The sequence below is a fragment of the Poecilia latipinna genome, unplaced genomic scaffold (assembly GCF_001443285.1).
Source record: "Poecilia latipinna isolate Pla-1442-1.1 unplaced genomic scaffold, P_latipinna-1.0 Scaffold1522, whole genome shotgun sequence".
Taxonomy (NCBI): domain Eukaryota; kingdom Metazoa; phylum Chordata; class Actinopteri; order Cyprinodontiformes; family Poeciliidae; genus Poecilia; species Poecilia latipinna.
The window spans coordinates 114,802-138,792 of NW_015114138.1; the positions used below are offsets into that span (position 1 = coordinate 114,802).

At 36.2% G+C, this 23,991-nt stretch overlaps 1 protein-coding gene and 1 long non-coding RNA gene across 13 annotated transcripts in view; one reads left to right on the forward strand and one right to left on the reverse strand.

Annotated features, from left to right (window-relative positions):
* Positions 1–23,991, reverse strand: part of unc79 (unc-79 homolog, NALCN channel complex subunit) — a 62,380-nt gene that overhangs the window by 37,674 nt on the left and 715 nt on the right. For 10 of the 12 annotated variants that reach the window (XM_015058190.1, XM_015058188.1, XM_015058189.1 and 7 more), the window contains exons 2-16: positions 20,947–21,067; positions 15,104–15,417; positions 12,856–13,026; positions 11,912–12,007; positions 11,767–11,822; positions 10,809–10,938; positions 10,658–10,722; positions 7,711–7,799; positions 7,325–7,365; positions 6,127–6,155; positions 3,340–3,569; positions 3,078–3,249; positions 2,256–2,486; positions 1,602–1,792; positions 376–499 (exon numbers count right to left, since the gene is read on the reverse strand). In XM_015058190.1, the coding sequence (XP_014913676.1) occupies positions 376–499; positions 1,602–1,792; positions 2,256–2,486; positions 3,078–3,249; positions 3,340–3,569; positions 6,127–6,155; positions 7,325–7,365; positions 7,711–7,799; positions 10,658–10,722; positions 10,809–10,938; positions 11,767–11,822; positions 11,912–12,007; positions 12,856–13,026; positions 15,104–15,417; positions 20,947–21,067 (2,060 nt within the window). The remainder of the gene's footprint in view (positions 1–375; positions 500–1,601; positions 1,793–2,255; positions 2,487–3,077; positions 3,250–3,339; positions 3,570–6,126; positions 6,156–7,324; positions 7,366–7,710; positions 7,800–10,657; positions 10,723–10,808; positions 10,939–11,766; positions 11,823–11,911; positions 12,008–12,855; positions 13,027–15,103; positions 15,418–20,946; positions 21,068–23,991) is intronic. The other 2 variants (XM_015058198.1, XM_015058191.1) reach the window with 2 other exon arrangements.
* Positions 3,576–22,255, forward strand: LOC106963334 (uncharacterized). The gene is made up of 3 exons (XR_001428173.1): positions 3,576–4,423; positions 20,651–20,854; positions 21,884–22,255. It is a non-coding gene; the product is annotated as an uncharacterized LOC106963334 (long non-coding RNA).

Sequence of the window (23,991 nt, forward strand, 5' to 3'; positions counted from 1 at the left end):
CACTTAAAATAAGACAATAAGTTGCAGCCCGACACATAAATATAACATTTGTAATTTAAATGAAGTCTGTTGCACATGCAGCTGCTCTCTCCGATGTGATTTTGACCCAGTTTCTAAGAGGAAATATAAGTAATCTCTTGATAAAATCTGAGACAGAAATCATGAAACTCTTCCACGTGTAGCAGCAGCAAGCAGTGAGTGCATATGGGATGAAAGCCTAAATCCCCCGCCGCCGCCTTCAGTCTCAGTCTGTGACCCAGATCCATATTCAGCAGGGCCCCCGACCGGACTCTCAGCCCCGGTTACAACCTGTTCAATTCACACTCGCCATGGACGGAGCTGCAGGAGGAGAGCAGACCTGTGTGTGTTTCTTACATGCAGCCACAGAAGAGCCTGCTCTTGCACCGATGCCGGGTAGCCAGAGAATCTGCAGCTGATGAAGCCGAACATCTCCTCCATGGAGAAAGGCAGGGGGCACAGCTCAATATCAAACATCTTACTGCAGGCGGAGGAGCGGAGAACAGAAAATCAGGTCCATACACTGCAAAAACGTGAAATCTTACCAAGTATTTTGGTCAAGTTTCAAGATAAGATGAAACAAGCTCCTTTATCTTGATGAAAAGCTACTTTTTAAGTTTTTTTTTGTCTTATTTACTGCAAAACACAAACTCTTACCAACTAAATTCGTTCTAGTTTTTAGTGCACTTGAAATAAAAGAAAAATAACTTACAAGTAACTTTTCAGCAAGAGTTAGAAACTTGTTTCAAGTCAATAACTGCTTAATAAAATATTTTTCATTTTTCAAGTGAAAGAATCTGAAAGTAGAACTAGTAATTTTAACTCAATAATTACGAATTATTGACTTAAAATAAGCTGAAAAGTTACTTTTTAAGAAAGCTTTATCTTATTTCAAGTGTAATAAGAAATTTGAACTAGAAACTAGACAAAAATTCTTCGTAAGATTTTGTGTTTTTACAGTGCACAAAGCACAACTTCTGAGTACAAAAAATATGGTAATAAACAACAAATGGACACTTCTTGTCCTTACTGTGCAGAAAAACCATCGGTTGAGTTCTGGAAATAATTTTAAATTGCATGTTCAAGTATCACAGTGTATTTTAAGAGTAATGGTACTCCAGTACTGTATGCAAGAAGTCCTTTCACAACAAAAAACAAAATCTTACCAAGTTTTTCTGGTCTAGTTTCTAGTTCAAATATCTTATTACACTTGAAATAAGACAAAACCAGCTTACAATTAACTTTTAGCCAAGACATGGGAGCTTGTTTTAAGTCAATAATTCCTTAAAATTAGCAAAAATTATGAGTTCCACTGGTAGATTATTTAATCAATTGGAAAAAAAGTCTTATCAGCTTGATAATTTTGGCCAGTGTAGCAAGGAAACAAGGAATTAGAATTTAAATAAATTTAAATAAATTAGAATTCAAAGTTTGTTGATCTTTGAGAATGCGTTCTTGCATTGTTATACCATCACTGTTATATTACTTGGAAATGGTCTCAAAGCAACAATATTATCGTTTATTGCAATAACTGTTGCAAAATGTGTTATCGTGACACAACTGTTAGCAGAAGAAGTTTGTACCTGAGCACCTCCCTGAACTCTTTAAGCTGGTTGTCAGGCACCTCGGTGCGGATGGCCTCCAGCCACTCCGGCATGAAACACTCCCACAGCGGCTGACTGATGACATTGTAAGGTATCAGACACAGGATCCGGTTCAGACCCTCCTTCAGCTGCGTCACCTTGCTACATGACTTATCCCAGTAACCTCCCACCTGTGGGAGAAGACGCTGGCGTCAGAAAACACTGCAAAAGCACAAAATCTTAACCATTGTTGTCTTGTTTCTACAGCAAATATCATAAGTACACTAGTAAACTAGTAATTTTTTGAATCAATATTCAAGACTTAAAACAAGCTCCTACATTTTTCTAGAAAGTCACCTTTAAACTATATTGCTTCAAATTAATCAATCAATCAATCAATCAAATTTTATTTGTATAGCACATTTCAGCAGCAAGGCATTTCAAAGTGCTTCACATAATTAACATAAAAACAGCATGTGACATTGAAAAAAACAGTGAGAAAGAGAAAGACATTTTGAAAAAAAAAATTAGAAATAAATTTAAAAACATTTTTGTACAAAGATCTGGACTGGAAAGCAGACAAAAAATACTTGGTAAGACTCTGTTTTTGCAGTGAATGCAAGATGCTGATGAAGATCATTATGTTGATCCTACCCTGGCGAACTCGACCGGTTTAGGCAGCAGACACATGACCATGACGTCAAAGCGCACTTCACACACCGTCTTCAGCCACTTTGTGACAAACTGTGGCTTCAGCTTCTCCACTAGGCTTCCCACTTCATCGTCCATCATGTAGGCAGTGGAGTGAAACCACTGGAAGACCATGCTGACGAGCCGCGCCAGGCTCTCCGTAGGCGTGTTCTCATTGGGCGTGCACAGGCTCACCTGAACGCACAATCAGAACCAGTTAGAGCAGGTAACACGAATATAGGGATAGGCGATTAATCAAATTCTATCGATTAATTGATTAATCACATTTTTGGTTTTGTAGATTGAATTTTTGGAAAATATGGGTTTGTTTTTTCAACAAACTCCACACTGTATTGATGTTAAGTCAAGCAGAAAGTGCTTTTAGCTGCAGATGCATCCTTAGCTACAAATGATCAAACGTTCACTACAGGAATGCTTTTATTGCACTTTAGGCAATAAAATGTTTATTTTCTTATTCAAAAATGCTTTTAAAGTTATTTCTAATATTATTATAGAATAAGCATAAGTGGTTAGATGAAAAATATGTTCATCCAATTAATCAATTAATCATCCGAATAATTGATTGCTAAAATAATCGTAAGTTGCAGCCTGGGTCTAATACTCTATTGTACAACACACAGAATTAATAACTTTTTATAAATATATTCTGCCATTTGTAGTTTTGAGAAGAAAAAAAATGATAAAAATCGGATCTGGTGTGGAAAAAAACCAGGGATTTAATCTTTATTTGTGATCGCCCCTCCCTCCCTTGCTGCTGACACGCACCAGGAACCAGATGCCGAACTGACTGAGGAGCCGCTGGTCGTGCTGGTCGTCCTCCTTGTTGTCAAACTCGATGTTGTCCAGGGAGTGGTGGGAGGCGGACAGGCCCATCTGACGACGCCTGTTCAGCTCAAACTCACGCTGCTCTGCATAGATTTCTGCCTCCTTCAGAAGGCTGGACGCATTCAAAGAGAGCAAGAGGAGTGAAAACAAAACGCACCTCCATGATTTCACGTCACAGAGCCGCAGCAGAGCTGGTGTGTACCTAATGACAGCTTCCACCGTGCACACCAGCTCCTCCGCGCCGCACTCCCGCGTGTTGATGGGCGGGGGCGAGGTCTGGTACAGATGGGTCTCCGCCGCAGCCCCCACCTCGCTGCTGTGGTGGTTGACATGGCAACGCTTGCAGTAGCGGACGGGCCTGTTGCCATGGCGCTCGCAGCAGCCGGCTGAGAAGCAGGTGACCACGGCCCTCCTGACATGAGAGCTGCAGTTCTGCGAGGAAAACGAGGAGCGGGAGGAGGAAGAGGCGAAGACTGCTTATTTCTGATATGAACAACCAATCCATATGTCACGTTTTTTTGTTTTTAATCAGCTAACTACTCTGATTGGAAACCTGTGCACATCCGAGTGAGAAAACAGCACACGTTGGTCGCTGGAGGTTTCTAAAAATAAAAAGGGAGGCATGGTAATCTGATCAGCCTCTAATCTGGCGCCATTAGAGGAATACACTGCTGCCGATCAAATTAACACAACCGTCATGTGATGGAGAGTAGCTTCATTCAGCGTTCAACGACAAAACATTCATCAGCGACACACAAAAACACAAAATCTGAGCCCTGTTTGGTCCGCTTTAATCAAACTTTGTCTAGAAAGTCCGGTTGGTTTAAGCATCGAACTCTAATGCAGAACAAAAAAGCAAACTCTGGTCCGCCTAAAAACCTAGGTCTCAGTTCAATTAAAGTGAACTACGGTGCTGTTAGAATGTGGATCCAAGCAAACTGGAGACCGCTCTGTAAGTAGGAAGTGAACAAGTCTAAACAGGAAGTGAACCGCGTCATCTTAGCAGGCACGCGCATGCGCAGTGCATAACGAACTGATGGCTTGCAGACCAACAAACAGAAAATATGTGGAATCTGTTGACTACGTGCGAGAGAAAGATACATGAACAAAATGGCTGCTGTCATATGAGACCGAGAACGAAAATATGTCGGACAATGTGGACCAGCTACCTCCGATCTCATACCGCGATATATTTAACTATTTGGTGAGCAAAAAGACGCAAACAATCAGTGTTTCAATGGCTTTGTAAAGGACGCACGAATAACAAGGTTCTGGTGACTGGCAGGGTAAGTACATGTAGTAACATACTTCTTAGATAGCAGAAAAAGCTACATTAGCTAGTTCGGCAGTAAGTACTACGGAATATCACTAATATTTATCTTAGCATTATAAAGAGGTGAGTAAAGTACTCAAAAATTGTAATTTTGGTTTCCAATCTAACCAAATCTAACAGACTATCAGGTGGGAAAACATCCTAAAAGTATTTTCTGTTTAGTTTCTAGTGCAAATAGCTTTGCACACTTGAGATAAAGCAAAACTAACTTCCAAGTAACCTTTTCCACAATATAGGAGCTTCTTTTAAGTCAATAAATCCTCAATATTGGCAGATTATTTCACTTGTAACATGGGAAAAAATGTCTTGATATATGTCAATAATCTGCTAGTGTAGCTAGTATTTTTTCATCAATATTAAGTAATTAATTACTTAAAACAAGCTCCTTTATTTCGATTAAATGTTACTTGCAAGTTTGTTGCACCTTATTTCAAGTGCACTAAAATATTTGCACTAGAAACTAGTCCAAAGATACTCTGTAAGGTTTTGTGTTTTTGCAGTGCAGGCCTCATGTTGTATTTTTAATAACAACAGCGTAGGTGTAAATCTAATTCCTGAGAGTGATCAAGGAAGGATGTGGATTACATGGTGCTGAACAAACAAACCGGGGCGGCACCCAGCTGTTTCCACAGACAACACGGGCCTGACAGGATTACCTGAGACCCGAGTCTCCTTGGAAACCAGCAGGGAGCACTTAGCCTGTGGCAGAGCATTCAGCAAGAGCAAATAAACATCACGGCCCAGTAGCAGCAGCTGCGTTTGAAATGGGGTCTGCTGCTTTCTTAGTCCAGAATAAAATTAATTTAGTTAAGAAAATGTCTTGAACACATTTACAGAGATATACAAATGTAATCAAATCAAGTAGATTGATCAGCTAATATCAACAAAAGGCTGCAAACGTTAATCTATCTAAATTAGGGATGCAAGTTATTGATTAACGAGTTAATATAAAGTTAATTGATCTTATGCAACAACTAATGAAAAAGCTTCTTAAAAACTTGAGTTTTATCTTGTATCAAATAGGTCTTTACATAGCATAGAGGGCTACATTTTTCTTAATATGGCGAATTTAACAAAAACATAACTACACTTTAACACTGTTTTCTGTCAGATGACAGATTATTTTAATTTTTTCACATTATTATTAGACATATTTATAACAAAAACAGGAACCTCTGCTGAAAAGAAAAAAAGATTAAAAGAATAAAATATGTTAAACACTTAATTCCCCATGAACAAAGAGACGTTCACGCAGAAGTAGCATCTGTAGTTGGCCATATATGTTTCTCCATTCAACTCAAATGTTGTGAATTAAGTATCTCTGGATGCTTAATTCACAGTGATGTCAAGTTGTCAGTGATGTCAAGTTATGACATCACATATTTCTTAAAGGCGCAGTAATCCCAATCTATGTAGAAGAAAGCAATTAAAAAGCCTTCTCTTTGTCATTATTCTGGCATTTAGCAAATACAAATTATTTTGTAATTCTCAGTGACAGTAAACAGGAAGCGTGAATTAATGCCAGACAGCGAGATAAAACAAGTTAATGTGTCCTTAAATACAGCTTCTGGAAATATATGGCTTCATCTGCATAAAAAAAGTAAAGCAAGGTGTATTAACATGGATCACAGTGAATATGAAGAATGTTAACCTTACCTTCTTTTGACAAATGGCAGATATCTCTGCTGCAAAGAAAATAAAGAATGATGAAACACAAATATTTTCATTTCATGACATATCACTTCTAAACATTAAAAACATGATTAATATATGCAAACAAATTTTCATATTGCCTCTGTTTTTTAATTAACACACTTTAAACTTCATTTCTCCTAAGTGCAACACTACATGTTAGGAAATTATCTTAAAATGTAAAACCAATCATTTGCACCTTTGTTGCAACTTTGTTTCATATATTTATATATATACACACACACACACACACACACACACACACACACACATATGGTAGGATACTTAAATTGTTTTAGCTCTCGGTGATGAAATGATTAATCTGTCCTCATCTAATGTTCCACATTTTATTACATTTTGTATCATCTTTTATATATTGATTAACATGTTTATTTCACTATGTGATGACAGATAATCTGTCTTCTCCCAGTGCAAACTACAAACAACCAATTAGAGCCAGGAGGCGGGTCTTAACACTATCAATCACTCTATGTGCGGCGCTGCTCATTTCCTTCCCTAGGCAGAAACTATCACAGCTTGTAGAGAATGCTAAGGGTAGTTAGCATAGACTCTGATGACAGTGGATAAACCGTTTTCCTGTAATGGCAGGATGTTTCTCCAACTTCAGCACATTGATCAGCGCATACATGAGGTTGATTGACAGCGCCAAGACGCTCCTTCTGGCTGTGATTGATTGTTTTTGGTGTGGAATGGTTAATTTCTTTAGACGGCTGCAGTAGCTCAGGGAAAAGGTGGAAGACATTGATCTTTTCACAGATTATCTGTCTCGTAACAAACTGTCACAACATGGTGACAGTTTTAATAAATACGTAAAAACATATTTTTTAATAAAAGTTACAAACTGTGAAGTTTGCTTCTCGTAAAAGATTTAATCATTTGAAAACTGTAATTTTTTATCTACTAACTCAGGGTGTCAGTCTAGTATTAAAATGTGTTTATGAAAAACAAAACAAAAAAAAAGAAATTTGTCAGTGGGTAAATAATTTTTTACTAAAAGGCCCAAAGAAATTACCAGTAGAAATCAAAAATCTCAAAACAGTTTGAGACAGCTGTGAACGAGTCTTTAAAACGCTGCAGTGTTTTGTATGGAAAACTTTTGCTATGCATGAGTAATCCATCTGAAACTGCTGAATATGCTCACCTTGTGGCAGTAGGACATCAACAAGCCATTCAGGATGATCTCTGCAAAGGTCATAGAAATAACAAAACGTTGCATGATTTAGAGGTGAAATGCTACACAGACTTAATCACAACTGATTCAGCTTCCCGACAGATCATAAGCACCGCTAAGCATCCTGCAAAACACTGGAAAGCCATGTAATTATAATCGTCCACATTCTGGAGAAATGAGGAACAAGTGCATGCACGTTTTTCTGTGATGATGATCTCATTAGCGGCACAGGGGAATTACATAACCCTGGCTTTGTGCTTTGGCTGAGGTGGAGACAGGAACAATGAGCCTGCAGGCAACAGGAGATGTGAGTTTGTGTGTTTGCTTAGGAGAAAAGAGGTGAAGCAGATGCATACCCAGCGATCCTCTGGCTGCACTCCTCGCATAAATAAAGAGGTGGCGGCTTGTCTCCCAGCGCTACAGAGAGAGTCGGGTCTATGCACATCTGCAAGAGTCACAAATACAGTGACTGCGTGGATTCCCAGCTCAAACACAGAGAATTTAGTCATCAGATTAGAGGCTGTACAGGTAGGATGTTGTAGCAATCAGAAGTGTTTCAACAACACTTTCTATTGCTATTGAAAGTGGAAATTTTAGGCATAATGTTTATAAAATGTTTAAATATTGAGTCGTCATTATCATTGAACCATATCACAATTACAACACTGAAAAAAAAAGAAAATCTTACTAAGTATTTTTGGTCTAATTTCCAGTGTAACTATCTGAGTACACTTCAAATATGACTAAACCAACTTACAAGTAGCTTTTCAGCAACCTATAAGAGCATGCTTTAAGTCAATAATTCCTTAATATTGATGAAAAATTGCTAGTCATTAGTGAGCAAGATATTTATAATATGGGAAAAATGTCTTGGTCCACTGGTGGATTATTATTAAGGGCTTTTTGACTTAAAACAAGCTTCTATGTGTTGCCAAAAAGTTATTTATACATTTGTCTTACTTCATGTGTACTACTTCCACCAAGTTCCTATATTATTCAAATTCATCAAAGAAAATTACCTGAAGCTTGATTAAGTTATGTGCATCATGTTGCGGCCAGGTAATTATTTATGTTACGCAACGCTCTCAACTTTCACCTATGAGTCGTTGACAAAAGCTAAACGTTAGCAGCATAAAGCCCAATGTTTAAGTTCGGTCCTAGAGGATTTATTTGATTTATGATAATGTCCTGATTAAAATACTTGGTAATATTTGCGGTTTTTGCTGTGAAAGTACTTCAATATTTGACCAGACGTTACATTTAAATTGTCATCCATACAAATTTGGTATATATTTTGACACATTTTATGGACTTTCATGAACTTTAATGATCAAGTATGATGCATATTTTTGGTCTTGTAAATGCTAAAAATAACAAAGATCTGCTGGACAAGTGCAAAGAAGGAAAAATAAGAAAAGACTCTAGAAAATGTATATTAATCGGATAAAACAATTGGCACACTCTGCAGATTTTTTTAATTACGTCTTTTTTATACAGTATTAGAAGTACATTGAAAGATGCAAATAATTAATTTCATTCTTTAAAATAGGAAAATAAACACTGTTTTGCCTAAAACATAGTGCTCAATAAGTGGATCATTTGCAGTACATCTGCAGCTACAAAAACACTTCTAACATCAACATATGAAAAGTTCAGCTCTTTCTGCTTGACTTAACATTAATACTGACCTACAGATTATTTTTGTACCAACCAATTAATAACTGCATAGCAAAAGGTGCTGAATAGGGAAATTTTATAAAATTTTAACCCAGTGAATCAAAAAATGCCACTTGAGGATTTTGGGGTAGAACATATTTACATACGTCTTTTTTTTCTTTGTTTTAAATACAAAATTTACATATTTTTATACAGTTTTGGCTTAATTTCTGCTCTGAGTATGTTGTTCAGCAATCTGCTTTTTTTCAGTCCGTGTACGATTAATCGATTCATCACAATTAATCCGATTAATCGTTTCAGTCCTACCTCACTAAACAGATTGTGTAAATAAAACATCAGGACACATTTATCTGCTCCTTTAAGCTCAATAACAATGGCTGTGTGCATATGCTGTGCCTGAGTCTGTGCTAAACGCTGCCGGCCTCAATGTTCAGATGGTGCACTGTAATTTACTGTGCTCACTGGATGCCACCCTGTCCTCCAGGGCTGCACAGGGTCACCGCTTCCAATTAAGGCCCCCTCCCCCATGCCGCCTTCCTGCTCCCGGTAATTGAAATCCAGCCCCCATCCCTGCTGCCCCGTTCCAACTCTATTTGTCAGTTTGGAGCACAGTTGAGTCAAGGCAGGCGGGGATGATAAAGCAGAGAATCTGTGAGCTTTGAGTGGAGAAAAGCGGTTGATGCCACCGCCTCATTGTTCATGTATTTACTGATAGGACAACAAAATATGAAAATAAACCTTAAATACAGAGGAGCTAATTCGTCACTAGAGGTGAAATATAGGGCTGTAACTAATGATTATTTTAGAAAATGGTTATTCTATTTGATTAGGGCTGAAACGATTAATCGGATTAATCATGAGTAATTGATACACATCAAATATGTTGGTCGACGTTTAATTTATAATGGTTCAAAAGCAACTCTAAAGTTGCTTTATAGTCTAGATTTAAATTTAGTAATCGGTTAATCATTAATTGGAGTATACAGACTTTAAAAAAAGCCATTTGCTAAAAAAAAAAACCTATATATTCAGAGCAGTAATTAAGCCAAGATTGAACAGAATAAGCATACATTTTGAATTTAGATTAAAAAAACACCTTTGTCTATAAATATGTTTCACCTAAAACTCCTCAATCGTCATAGTTTTAGCTTCACCTGGATGAAATTCATTAAAGGAATGCTATGTTATTACCTTTTGGACAATAAATGTTTGTTTTATTATTTGAAAAATGAATTGAATTGTTTTTATTTGCATCTTTTAATTTTCTAATATTACATAAAAAGGCTTAAGTGGTTAAAAAATCTGTAGAATCTGCCAAAACTTTTTCCGATTAATTGATTAATCATCATAAAGTAATCCTTACTATCAATTATTCTGATGATTAATCGATTAATCTGATGATCAAAAAAGAAATTGGCTCATTCTGCAGAGTTTTCATATAACCACATAAGCCGTATTACTAATGTTAGTATTTTTATTTTTCACCAAGTGGCCTTTTTCTCTAATTTGCATACTCTAGTTAACAGTTAATCTGTTACTAAATTAGTTGATGATTATTTCAGTTATCGATTAATCGTGATTAATCATTTCATCCCTAGTGAGATATGCAACAGATTTTTTTGTTACCTTGACTGCAGGTTTGTTGATGGCGTTATGGCACTCGATGTGTTGACAGTGGATGGGATTCCAGGCTGAACAAATGAAAATTTTGATTATTGAACAATTAATTAGTTTGTTCACATCTAAAATAGCAAATATGGCCTCCAGGGAATCAAACCTGTGTACTGCAGCCCTCTGTATTCGCTGATGGCTCCTGGTGGCTTCAGGTTGGGCCAGTAATGAAACAGCATTTGCACAGCTGGAGGTTTTACTTGGGATGGGCCGTAAGATATGACATAAAGCAGGTCCTGAAACAGAAAATGTTTACAAAAAGCTTTATGTTTCCGCTTTAGGTAAAGAGTAATGGACACACAAAGAAAATGTGATTTTGTTTTTGTATTGTTTTAACTTTTATTTTCCCAACTTTAAACTGAATTTGGTTTATGCTGCAGTTACACCAGAGAGGATACATCCAAATGTATGTATTCACTCTTTTCATGAAAGGTTTTTCAATAAAATTTATGAATGATTTCTGTTGAAGTGTGAGAAACTGAAACCTATTCTAAATATTCTCAGTTTGTCACAACAATTTTGTGTCCCGCTAGTTAAGTTATTTATATTTATATCCTGGGATTCACAAACCAATGTTTAATATCAGCTCAGAGTTGTTGCTCTTCCTTCAGTCAAACTGGATGCAGAAGTGATAGAAAAATATTTTATTACTTTAATTAACCCTCCATTTCTCTTTGATATTGTTTTGTCTTGTCTGGGTTTTATATTTGACTGTGTTGATTAAAATGGCCTAAAATTTGACCAGGTTGTCTTTTTTGTGTATTATTTATTTTCCTGAGACTTTTATGCCTTTTAAACCTGGAATAGTGTGTTTTTGTGCGCTGGATTGCAATATAAAATTATCTTTTAAATACACTATTCTAATTAATCATTTCAGTTCTGGTGCAATGATTAATCACAAATTCAAGATATGTTTCCACACATTAAATCTAACAATTTGCATATATGAGTAGCAGAAATGAACTTTTAGTTCTGTGACAGAGTTTGTTTTACCAAATGAGAATAATAAGGATCATCTTTACACAGATGTCTGCTTCAGATGGGAAAGGGAGCGCTTTGTTTACCTTCCACACTTCCTGTTTGTGCTTCATTAGGCACTCCAACAGCTGACAGTGATAAACTGGAACAAGGCAGAGATTATGCTCTGAAGTAAACAGAAAAAGGGGCACTTAACTGTGCAGTTTTCAAACTAGACAACATGGCATTTACCTGGGTTTGAGGTGTACTGCATTGCGATCATGAGCATAGATGAGGCCGACAGATTGACGTAGGCAGGCACTCCGCCCTCCCTCCGAGTTGATCCCACTGCACACAGAAGGAGGAACATACTTAAAATATCACTTTTATGATTAAAAAGACACTATTACACATTATAATTGAACACGGTAAACTGAATCTGCTTAACCTATAGTGAAACGTGTCCTTTTTTTGTTGCATTTTAATGTAGGGCTGAAACAATCGCATTAATCATGATTAACCGATTATGGAAATAATCATTAACTAATTTAGTAATCGATTAATCGTTAACTGTAGTATCCACACTCTTAAAAAAGGTCATTTGAAAACCAAAAGTGTGTAAAAAATGTATAAATTTTGGCATTTAAGATAAAATAAACTTCTCTTAGCGACTTAGTTTTAGCTTCGCCTGGTTCAAATTCTTAAAAAAAAAATCTCCACATTGGTACATTTTTCTATCCATTTATTGATAGATAATTATCAAATAAGAAAATAGTTAAAATTTAAATATGATGAACTTCAGCCAAAGTTTGAAGGTAAATTTAAGTTTTTTTTAAATCATATATGTATATATAATTGAACAAGTTAAAAATATGTTATAGATTCAGTGACTAAAAAGTTAATTCATTCTCCAAAACCTTTTAATTTGGCAGAATTAAAACAAAGTGGAAATTACTTATTTTAAATAATCAATTAAAAACAGCTTTCAGTATTTATTTATTTGCCTGATATCAAAATTAATTTGAAGTAAAACAAAAAGGCAGAAACACAAAGAATCTGTGATGAATCACTGAACTGTTCAGACTGTTTTCTGTTTACTTCAGATGTTTATTTCCAGTATTTTTTATTTGTTTAAAGTTTAAAAACGACGGGATGTGAATGATTTTTGAAATCCTCCGTCATCAGGTCGTACTCACGTATCGCCATGGGGAGGAAAGAGGTGCTCAGGTACTCAATGATGTCTTTATGGAGGAAGGGAGGGAAAGTGGCTAAGGTGGAGATCATTGTATAGGGCAAAGTGCTGAGAATATCGTCGCTGAGGAAGGGCAGAAGGCAGGTTGTTGTGTAAAATATGGACTGTCCCAGATCTGATGAGAAACAGAGAGGGCAAAAAAACAAACAAAAAAGGACAGAGATACACAAACACGCATTCAATCAGCTGCACATACAGCATCCTGATGCTGTACGCAGCCACTGGGTTACATGAATGGCATTTATTTAATATTACAGCAGCAGAAAACAAAAAAACAACAGGATTAAGAGCTGCTGTTGTGGTCTGTTAGCTGTCTACAAAAAGCTCTGAGGTACAAATCAGAGAAATCTAATCTAGAAGATGGCTTTTCATGCTTTAGAGCTCAGTTTTATAAAATACTGTGAAGCAGGTGTGGTGCAGAGCAGAGTGATTATACTTAGGGCTGAAACGATTAATCAAATTCATCACGATTAATCGATTCTTGAAATAATGGTCAACTAATTTAGTAATCGATTAATCGTTAACTTGAGTAAATAGACAAAGAAAGGTAATCTAGTGAAAGAACAACAGTCAAATCAGTAACTCAGCCAAAATTGTACAGAAAATAACATCTTGGTTTTATGATACCCCCCTCATTTTTAGCTTAACCTGGTTCAAATTGTGTGGAAAAAATAGCACATTTTGCTATCCACACTGCAAAAACACAAAATCTTACCAAGTATTTTTGTCTAATTTATAGTGCAAATATCTTAATACACTTAAAATAAGATCAAACTAACTTATATAAAACTTTTCAGTAAGAAATTCACACTTATTTTAAGTGATTAATTAATTAATATTGATGAAAAAGTAATTGTTAGTCTGCCAGATTATTTTTTATAAAAAGACATTCTTCCCATGTTGTAAATTAAATAATCTGCCAGACTAAGTTATTTTTTCATTAATGTTAAGGAATTAATTACTTAAAATAAGCTTGAATTTCTTGCTAAAAACTTATTTAAAGTGTACTAAGATATTTACCTTAGAATCTAGACTAAAAATACTTGGTAAAATGTTTTGTTTTTGCTACCTAATTATTAATCAGTTAATCCAAAAAAAGATAAACAACCGATTAGCAATACACTGTATTGATTAAGTTAAATAAAAATGACTGAACTTTTCACATGTGGATGTTAAAGTACAGATGAATTATTTTTCTACAAATGATCAAGCATACACCACAGAAATGCTGTTATTGTTTATTTTCTTATTTTAAAAATAAAAATAATGCTAATATCCGAAATACATTTTAAAAAAATAACATATTTTAAATGTATTTCAAATATTTAGTATAGAATGAAGATAAAAATCTGCAGAATGTGGCCTTTTTTTTTTACCGGATTAATTGTCAGAATAATCGATTACTAAAATAATTGTTAGTTGCAGCCCTAATTATACTCTGAATCATTCTCACACTGCAAAAACACAACATCTTACCAACTATTTTTGGTCTAGTTTCTTGTGCAAATATCTTATTAATCTTGAAATAAGACAAACTAATTTAAAAGTAACTTTTCAGCCAGATATAAAGGCTTATTTTAAGAAAATAATTCCTGAATACTGATGTATAAGTTCTTATAAATGAACTTATAATATCAAAAACTTTATTGTTATAAGTTAAATAATCGGCCAATGGAACTACAAATTATTTTTAATCAATATTAACAAATTATTTACTAAAAACAAGGTCATAAATCTTGCTGAAAAGCGACCTTTGAGTTAGTTTGTCTTATTTTAAGTGTAGTAAGATATTTGCAGTAGAAATTAGACCAAACTACTTGGTGAGATTTTGTGTTTTTGCAGTGCATGTGTGTTCTGGATGCATCTAAAAACATTACATTAGCCTATATTTGCACGACAACATGTCTAAACACATTTATTTTTTTCCCAATCAATTTTTTTTTTGCATAACAACAACATGCAGTCAGGTTATGATGCCCAGAAGAGAAGGCTTAATTATGTCTGGGTTATCCAATGGCTTATGAAAAGTTGACAGGATCCAGCGTGCTCCCAAGCACCCCATGCATCCCTCAAGATCCTCAGCAGGACTTCTCTCCAAAAACGAGGCCAAAAACAGCAGCAGTGGCTTCATGCAGGCCAGGCGGCTCGAGGATGATGATGACAAACAGTGGAGCACTGGGGCCTTGACTCACCATGCTGACCGTGCTGCAGCAGGGGCACCAGGTCAAGCAGGGTCACGAGGGTCACATAGAGGCCCTGATAGTCCAGAGAGGGGTACTCTGAGAGCTGAGCGTCCCGACTCTGCTGCCCCTGCCCCCCGCGGTCTGACGGGGCATCGCGCAGAACGCTGTAAAGGAGGGAGCGAGTAACTGTAGGGTTGATGGAACTGACTTGTGGTCTTAGAGATGGGGTGAGTGGGAATGGCACAGGAAAAAGACACATGGTCATGGGCACGGCCGAATTGGAAGCTTCCTGGTTCTCCTTCCTGCCTGTGCGGGACAGAATGCTGCTCCGGGGGCGGGAGGGGAGGGGAGGGAGGATAGGAGAGGGGAACAAGGGAAAAAAAGAGACAACAAAGACACAAAAAAACAGCACATTACATTGAAATGGCACTACAGAGAGCGTAAATAGAAAAAAACAAACCCAGATAAACCCCACATAGGATGCAGTGTCTCACTGTTGGCGTGTCGCTGAAAGACACGGGTAAAAAAAAAAACATAATTTTTCCCTGCTTCATCCGTTCAGAGTGGCGTAAATTCAATCCATCTCGTTTTGACTTGCAAAACAAAATATAAAAAGAAAAACATGAGCACAAACTGCAAATGATCACTGCATCTCATGCGTATCTGGTGACAAGGAGCAAAAATATAAAAAATGGCATGTTTTCAGTGGCAACCCCATACTTCTCCAAAAAGGGACAGCGCAAAGGACTGTCCCTCAATGGCTGCCGTAGTCCAATCAAGCAAAGCCTGCAGCTGCCATGCAAAAATAAACGCCAATTGGAGGTGGAGTTTTGCAATTTAAAATGAATTTTTCCATGTTTTGTGGGGCTGTCAAGGATGGGAGTGACACCAGATTGGTTCGGGAAAATACAGAGGTGACACTTTTGAAACATGCTTGAGCCAATAATAAACATGTGTGTGAGGTTAGATCAAGTGCTCCGAGGTCACAGCACATGTTTATTGCACCAGAGAAATAATGTCCGTATGCATACGTTATGATACTGCACCAGTATCATCAGGAGAAATAATGAGATCCAACAGGCATATGGATTCAGGTTTCTAAAATAAATGTAACGACTAATCTACAGTAGAGAATTAATGACAAAGGAATAGGTTGTATCAGAGGGGGGGGGGGATGACTGGTAGCATCATGTTCGTGAGCTAATGCAGGATGGACAATTGTGTTTGCTGTCCCCTGGGGAAGGTGGTGGACAAATTGGACTTTGGGAGGAGAACAAAAGCAAAAACTAGTCGGGTTGAGTGTGGAGGGAGGAAAGAGGGGAGGGCCAGAGAGCATTGCTCTTATTTTTTTAATTCACATTATAAACTCTATTCTATCAGGCAAAAATGATTGGGATTTAAATGACAAGAGCCCAGATTTTCTTTTTAAATCTACTTTGTCTTAAAGGTCACTCAAAAAAGTAGACTTACAGCATCTAGAGTCCGAGGCAAGTGAGAAAGGGGAGGCAGTTTTTACATGTAACAGCAGAACATACAATACAGCATCGGACTGATCCCCTCAAAGTTATACTCTGCAAGAGCCGAGTCTCTGTGCACTGCAAAAACACAAAACCACACCAGGTGGTTTTCTAGATTCTACTGCAAATGTTTTAGTACATTAATTTAATGGTAACTTTTCAGCAGATAGGAGCTTGTTTTAAAGGGGGCACATTTTGCACGTTTTTGTATCCGTCTACTGCTTCTACACGGCAAAAGCACAAAATCTTAAGTATATTTGGTTTAGGTTCTTGTGCAAATATCTTAGTACACTTGATGTAAGACTAAACTAACTTACAAGTAGCTTTTCAGCAAATATAGAAGCTTGTTTTAGGTTAATAATTGCTTAATATTGATTTAAAAAGTACTAATTCCATTGGCAGATTATTTAACTTAAAATACATTTTTCCCATATTATAAGTGAAATAATCTACCAACAGAACTAGAACTTTTTCATCATTAAGGAGTTATTTACATAAAACAAGCTTCTGTGTCTTACTGAAAAGTTACTTGTAAGTTAGCTTTGTCTTGTTTCACGCTAGTTAAGACATTTTGCACAAGAACCTAGACCAAAAATCCTTTGTAAAATTTTGTGTTTTTGCAGTTTAAAAACAACCCAAGTGCTTGAAAAAAAAAAAAAAAAGTTAATTTTCTTGCCAACAAATTAATATTGCTTGGTGTCTAAAAAACAACTTGTTTCAAAAATCTCCAGAATGTAACGTTCACAAGTCAGTCACCACTGCCGTTCCTTAGCAAAACCAGCAGAGCCCAGCCCGTTCCCTAGCAACCCCAGCAGAGCCCGGCCTGTTACCTAGCAACCCAAGTTATACTGAAGTTAACATGAATAGTAACTTATTAGATGATGCTACAGATGTAGGGCGGGGGGAGTGGGGGGGAATAAGTTCATACTTCTACCCACTCATTTGAACATGTAAATGTACTTTACTACTGTTCTTTTGTTTGTTTGCTTTTGTTTTAAATTTATTTTGTTTGTATTTAACTTTAATTCTTTTACTACACCATGTTCAATAAAGTCAAATTCAAACCCGAGCAGAGGACCAGCACATTTGGTCAGCTGGTTTTACCATTGTATGCGCCGTACAATGGCTGCTGGAAAAGAGAAATCCTTTCTTGCCGACTTACCGTCCAGAAACCACTTGCATCATTCTTGTTGGTTATGCAGGAGGCTCCACTTCTGCTTTTCAAAGATGAGTGGTTGTATAATTGTGCATCTTTTAGCATCCATTTTCACATGCGAGTATATACGTTGAGTTGGGGGTGTGGCCAACAGCAGCTTATTTAGATTTAAAGTGATAAGATGCCCCAAAGCAGCTCATTATCTAAGAACGATTTTGTGCAAAAAAATGTAAAGAACATATTTAGTTTAGTCAATAGACTAACCTGTTCAAGGAATCACAATAGGGCACTTTTAAGTCAGTATTTTTTAATATAATAAAAACAAAAAATGTCAGGTTTTCTAACTTATTACAAGCAGTTTTTTTTCCCATTTTATAAGGGAAAAATTTGACAGTGGAACCAGTAGTTAATATAAACTCGTTTACTTTGATAAACAATTCCTTGTAAGTTCGTTTGGTTAATTTTAAGATATTTGCAGGAGAAACTAGACAAAAATATTTGGTGATATTTTGTGTTTTTGCAGTGTTGGCTCAAACTGTGTGAATGAGAGTCTGCAGCTCAGAGTATAACTTTTTCACTGCCCGTTCATCAGAGAGAAAACATCATTAATTTGAACAATGAACACGGACATAAACAGTCACACACACTCTTTCTCTCACACATACACACACACAGTGGACGTATACAAACAGAGAAAACACTTATGAGTCACACACACACCCACGCATGCATCCAACAGAAAGAACTGCAAACAGAAAGGACACCAAACACATGTAGAATGCACTGATACCGAAACATGACATACATACACTGTAAAACTCTGCAGTGCTCACTATATGTGCAGTGATGGACGTGTTTGTGTGGGAATGGCTGCAATCAAGTCTAATGTGTTGGAGAAAGCTCTGATTTCCCTCATCTTCCAGGAAACAGATGCAAAAAAAAAAATCATTCTTTTCTGCAGCTAACTGAATTAGGGGCTGAAACGATTAATTGGATTAATCACGATGAATCGATTATTTGAATAATCATCAACTAATTCAGTAATATATTAATTATTAACAGACACACATAAAAAGTCATTAAGCACCTTTTGCTATCCAATTATCAATAATAATTATCAAAATCCAAAAATAATCAACTAGTAATGATAAAAATGATCAAGCATTTTAGACAATAAAATGTGTATTTTCTTGTTTATAATAGAAATTTCAAATAAATAATGTTAAATTCCAACTTTTAATATATTTCTAATATTGTATAAATAAGCCTTAAATGAAAAATCTGCAAAATATGACTTTTTTTAATTAATCAATTAATCACCAGAATAATTGATAAGAAATATAATCCAGAGAAGCAGCCCTTTTATGAATCAACTGCAAATCTTGATTAATCTGTTACTCAAATAATCATCAATTAATTTAGTAATTGATTAATTGTTAACTGGAGTATACAGACTCAAATAAAAAGTAATCTGCTGAAAGACCAACACACTCAAAGCTGTAATTAAGGCAAAAATGTAGAAAAATATAAATTTTGCATTATAAGTGGTAAAAAACAACATATTTTTCTGTAAATATATTCTGTCCAAAACTCCTCAAGTGGGATTTTAACTTTACATTGTTCAAATTCTGTAAAAAAAAAAATCTCTTAAGAACTTTTTCCTGTCCATTTATTAATCATTTGGTACAAATGATCAAGTATATACTAAGGAATGCTACGTTGTTCAATTTTAAACTGTGTATTTTATTATTTATAATAGGAATTTTAAATAAATAATGTGTATCTTTTAATATATTTCTAGTATTGTATAAATAAGCCTTAAAAGAAAATCTACAGAATATCCCTTTTTTTTATCTGAATAATCGATTAATCGTCAGAATATTTGATAACTAAAATAATCATTAGCTCGTAGGAATCAGCTGCCAACTCCACTTTCAGTTTTTCTCCAACCATAAATGCTCCCTGCGCCCGTCTTTGCTTCCTTTTTCTGGTTTCCTCCACGCCTGGCTGCAGGAAACGCAGGTGTATGGAGGATCCCCGAGTCCCAGCAGAGGAACTTGGCTCATCTAATGGTGGGCAGAGGGATTTACTCTGCATAGCTGAGGCTAAGAGGCCGCTCCAAAGGAAGACATCAAAGCTGTGCGGAGGCTGACTGACAAAAACCGACAGTGCAGAAACACAAAATCCTACCAAGTATTTTTGGTTTCTAGTGCAAATGTCTTAGTGCATGTGAAATAAGACAAAACTAACTTACAAGTAACTTTTCAGCAAAATACAGGAGCTCATTTTAACTTAATAATTAATTAATATTGATGAAAAAGTACTAACTTATTTTATGGGAAACTTTTCTTGTTATAAGTGTAATAAGCTGCCAATGGAACTGGTAATTTATAATTGATATTAAGGAATTATTGACCTAAAACAAGCCTCTATATCTTGCTGAAAAGTTACTTTCAAGTTAGTTTCTCTTATTTCAAGTGTAATTAGACATTTGCACTAAAAACTAGACCAAAAATACTTGGTAAGATTTTGTGTTTTCACAGTGTAGGTGGATTTGATTTGTGCTGGAAGCTTCCAGCAGAGGAATAATCCTGAGGAATAAAGTGGAGAATCGAGGCCAGCTGCCAGTCTATAACAGATTGCACCATAAGCTGATAATAATAATAATTTCAGTGGAGCATGCAAAGTCACCCTCCAGTGCCGTTTTTTGACTAATGTTAGCTAAAAAGAGAAGACGAGACAAAGCCAGCTTGAAAACTCAAATCCCTGCAACTGAGATAAGAAAAATCAGGAAATGACACATCATAAAATGGGATGTGTCTAAAATGGCTGCCTGCTTGACCCCACCGGAGAAGGAAATAACACACTGTTCCTTCTTCACAGCACCCAGGAGAGCAGCCTGACCCTCCGGCTGCACAGTCAGAGCAGCAGCCCCTCACCCTCCTGGGAAGGACGAGGCGAGGGAAAACTCATGGCAGCTGAGCACTGAATCAGTAAACACCACCATCTACCTCCACGCTAACACCCTGAAAAGACTCAAATACGCTGCTTTCCTCACGAATCTAACTCCACTTCCTGTCCTGCTCGGTATGGTGTCACTGTCATCCCTTTCAGCAGTGTGTGGAATAACCTAATGTGTTGAACTTCATGTATACTTACTATGCACTCAGAGTACTTACCTGAGGAGGGTTTGGGAAAAGTATTTCAGTGTGTTTGCAATGTCTGTTCCGGAGGGCACAGGGTAAATATTGTGTTGCACACGGTTGTGATACTCTTGCAAGTATCGTATCTTAGAGGCAACTAGACAAAATAAAGAGCAGAGTAAGAAATCACTGTTTTATCTCCACACAAACACACAGAACTGCACATAAATGATGATAACGAATGTCTCCGCCGAATCGTTTCAAAAATAAAACCACATTTCCATCCAATCCGCCACTGAAGGTTGTTTTAAATATGCCAAACCCATAGGGGGCAGTGTGGCGCAAAGCTAAAACTGACAGCCAATCAGAATCCTTCAAAACAACAGCGGCTTCCTGTTAGTAAAACAAACATGACGTCTGGAGTTTTGCAGTTTGCCGGAGTACATTTCTGCCAAAAAACTCAAAAAGTTTCAGATTAATCTCAGAGATTTTCTACAAAAATTTTTGGACATTTCTGTGTTTCAAATGTTGAACATTTTTTACTTTTGGAACTCAAAAATATGTTAGATAAATCACAAAATTTCTGAAGGCTTTGGTGGAAATTTATGTCGCCTTTTATTTTATTTTATTTTACTTACTAATACATTGGCATAAAAATCCCTTCCAAGTTTTGAATTGGAATTTTCAAGTTTTGAAAATTCTGGATAGTGGATATTAAATATCCACTTCATAGCCACATTAAGTGGATATTTCTCTAAATATCCACTTATAAAAAAAATTAAAATAAAAAAAAGTGCAATGTTATTTGCTTGATTTTGTGTTGGGGGTTTTTGGCACACAGTTACTTTTGAGTCAACAATCTGGACCTTAGAATCAGATTTTCTGCAGCTTCCTGGCAGGGATCCATATGTGCAGCTCTGCAGTTCACAACATGGATGTTTAAATTACATTTAAACCTTTTCTCTGTTCCCAGGGCTGCACCAGCTGACCTTTAACGTGCTGCAGCAAGGTCACTGCAACCCCTAGAGGAGGCAGCAGCAGCCTGCTAGCTCATAGTCAGAAGGCTGCTGGTTCAAGTCCCAGTACTGGCTGGGAAAATCTGGTCTGTGTGAACGTGGGAAGGCACTTTTAACACATGACACTGTGGGACATTTCAGCACTGAGCCCAGCTGGCTGCCTGTGTTCTTCTGCTCCCTGTGGTGTTTATGGGACTTTGTTGTTTTTGAAATATAAACAGAGTTGGAGCAGAGACATGCTGACCCGGTTTCTGTTGCTTCAGTAGAGACTCTAACTCTCTGACCTGTAAATGACCAACCCTGAAAATAAAGGCTGCCAGCCATGCCATTGCTTATTATCTAAATTTAAAAAATGAATTAAATAGTTTATTTGCAACTTTTATCACATTTCTAATATTGGATCAGAATATCCGATTAATCGATTAATCGATCAATTGTAAGAATAGCTGCACTGCACTGTGTGAAAACACACCAAACAGTTTTTCTTACATTATGACTTTAAGTCAGATTTCATTTTTCTTGGTTTAGGTCATTTAGGATTCCCAAAATTATTTTTGTTATCTGAATGCCAGAATAACACGAGAGAGGGTTAACTGTCTTGAAACTCAGAGGTTTATACATTCGTCTTAATATTTAATTTAAACCATATATCTTGGGTCAAACATTCTGCTTTCCTTCCACATGTTTGTCATAATAGTTTGCTGTAATTTTGGCCCATTCCCCCCAACAGAACTGGTGCAGCTGGTCAAGGCCTCTTACTCGCACATCTTTTCATCTCTTCCCACCGTTCTTCTCTTCGTCTAAGACTTTGTGACGGACGCACCAAAGCATTAACTTTCCTGGCATTAAATCAGTTTGTAGCTAATTTCATGCTACAATTAGGCATCTCTGTCAATCTGGAAGATGGATTTGCACCTAAGCTAGAGTTTTAGACGTTTAGATGAACATGATGCTTTCACTAGGCCTGTTGCAATTAATATCATGATCAATTAAAACAAGCTCAATAATTGTTCACATAATTACTTGTTCACCTTGACTTTCACTTTCTGTCAAAGACCGGATGACAAAAAGCTCCACTCTGGTCTCAATAAGCCCCATTTTTAAGGATATTTTTTATCACAGAAACTTCAGTATCCAATTTATTGGTTATTTTGTCTTTTTATTTATTTTGGATATTCAAACTGTCTTCCAGTTCCAGTGTGAAATGTTCTTTAGAAATTTGAGAGGCTGTATTTGCATTATTATGTTAAATATAACTTGAAAATCGTCTCAGAACAACAATATTATCATTTATCGCAATTAATATCAGGATAATTTATTGTAAAATTTGTTATCATGTAAAGCTTAGCTTCATTTCCTGACAAACACATTTTAGCTTCATCAGACTGCAGGATATTTCTGCCAGATGTGTATTTCCAGTCCTCTAATCTGTTTTTTTTAATATATGCCTTCTTTCTCACCGAGTGTTTCTTTTAGCAACTTCAGCTAACATTTTCACAAGGATTTTTGCTTTTTTTCTGGAGTCAATTAACACACTTCACACCTAAATATGTTTATCTTGGGATGTCTATTGTGATTTTTTTTCATTTTGTCATAAAAAACATCATAGTCTGAGATTTCACTAATTATTCAAAGGTTAATTTATAAGCATATGACTCAATTAATAATATTTTTTGACATTAATTGTTTCATTAGCATCCAACCTATAATTTATAAGAGAGATCTGTTTTGATAAAACATTATAAACACAGCAACAAAAATATGAGTTAAAAACATAAGATTTCTGTCTGTCTCCTTTTATTCTGGCATTTATCAAATAAGTATAATTTTAAAAATCCTGACTGACCTAAACTCTAAATATTAACTCTGATTTAATGTCAGACAGCAAGAAAAAAATGATTATTTGTCTTTTTATACTCTGTATGTTAATATCTGTCAGAACCACTGACCTTTAAGGTTTTAATCAACATTATTTTGGGGTATTTTAGTAAAACCACAGCAACAGGATTCTTTTTTTAAAGCAACAGACAACTTTAAGGCGCAACGTCTGACCCCAGGTTTCCTA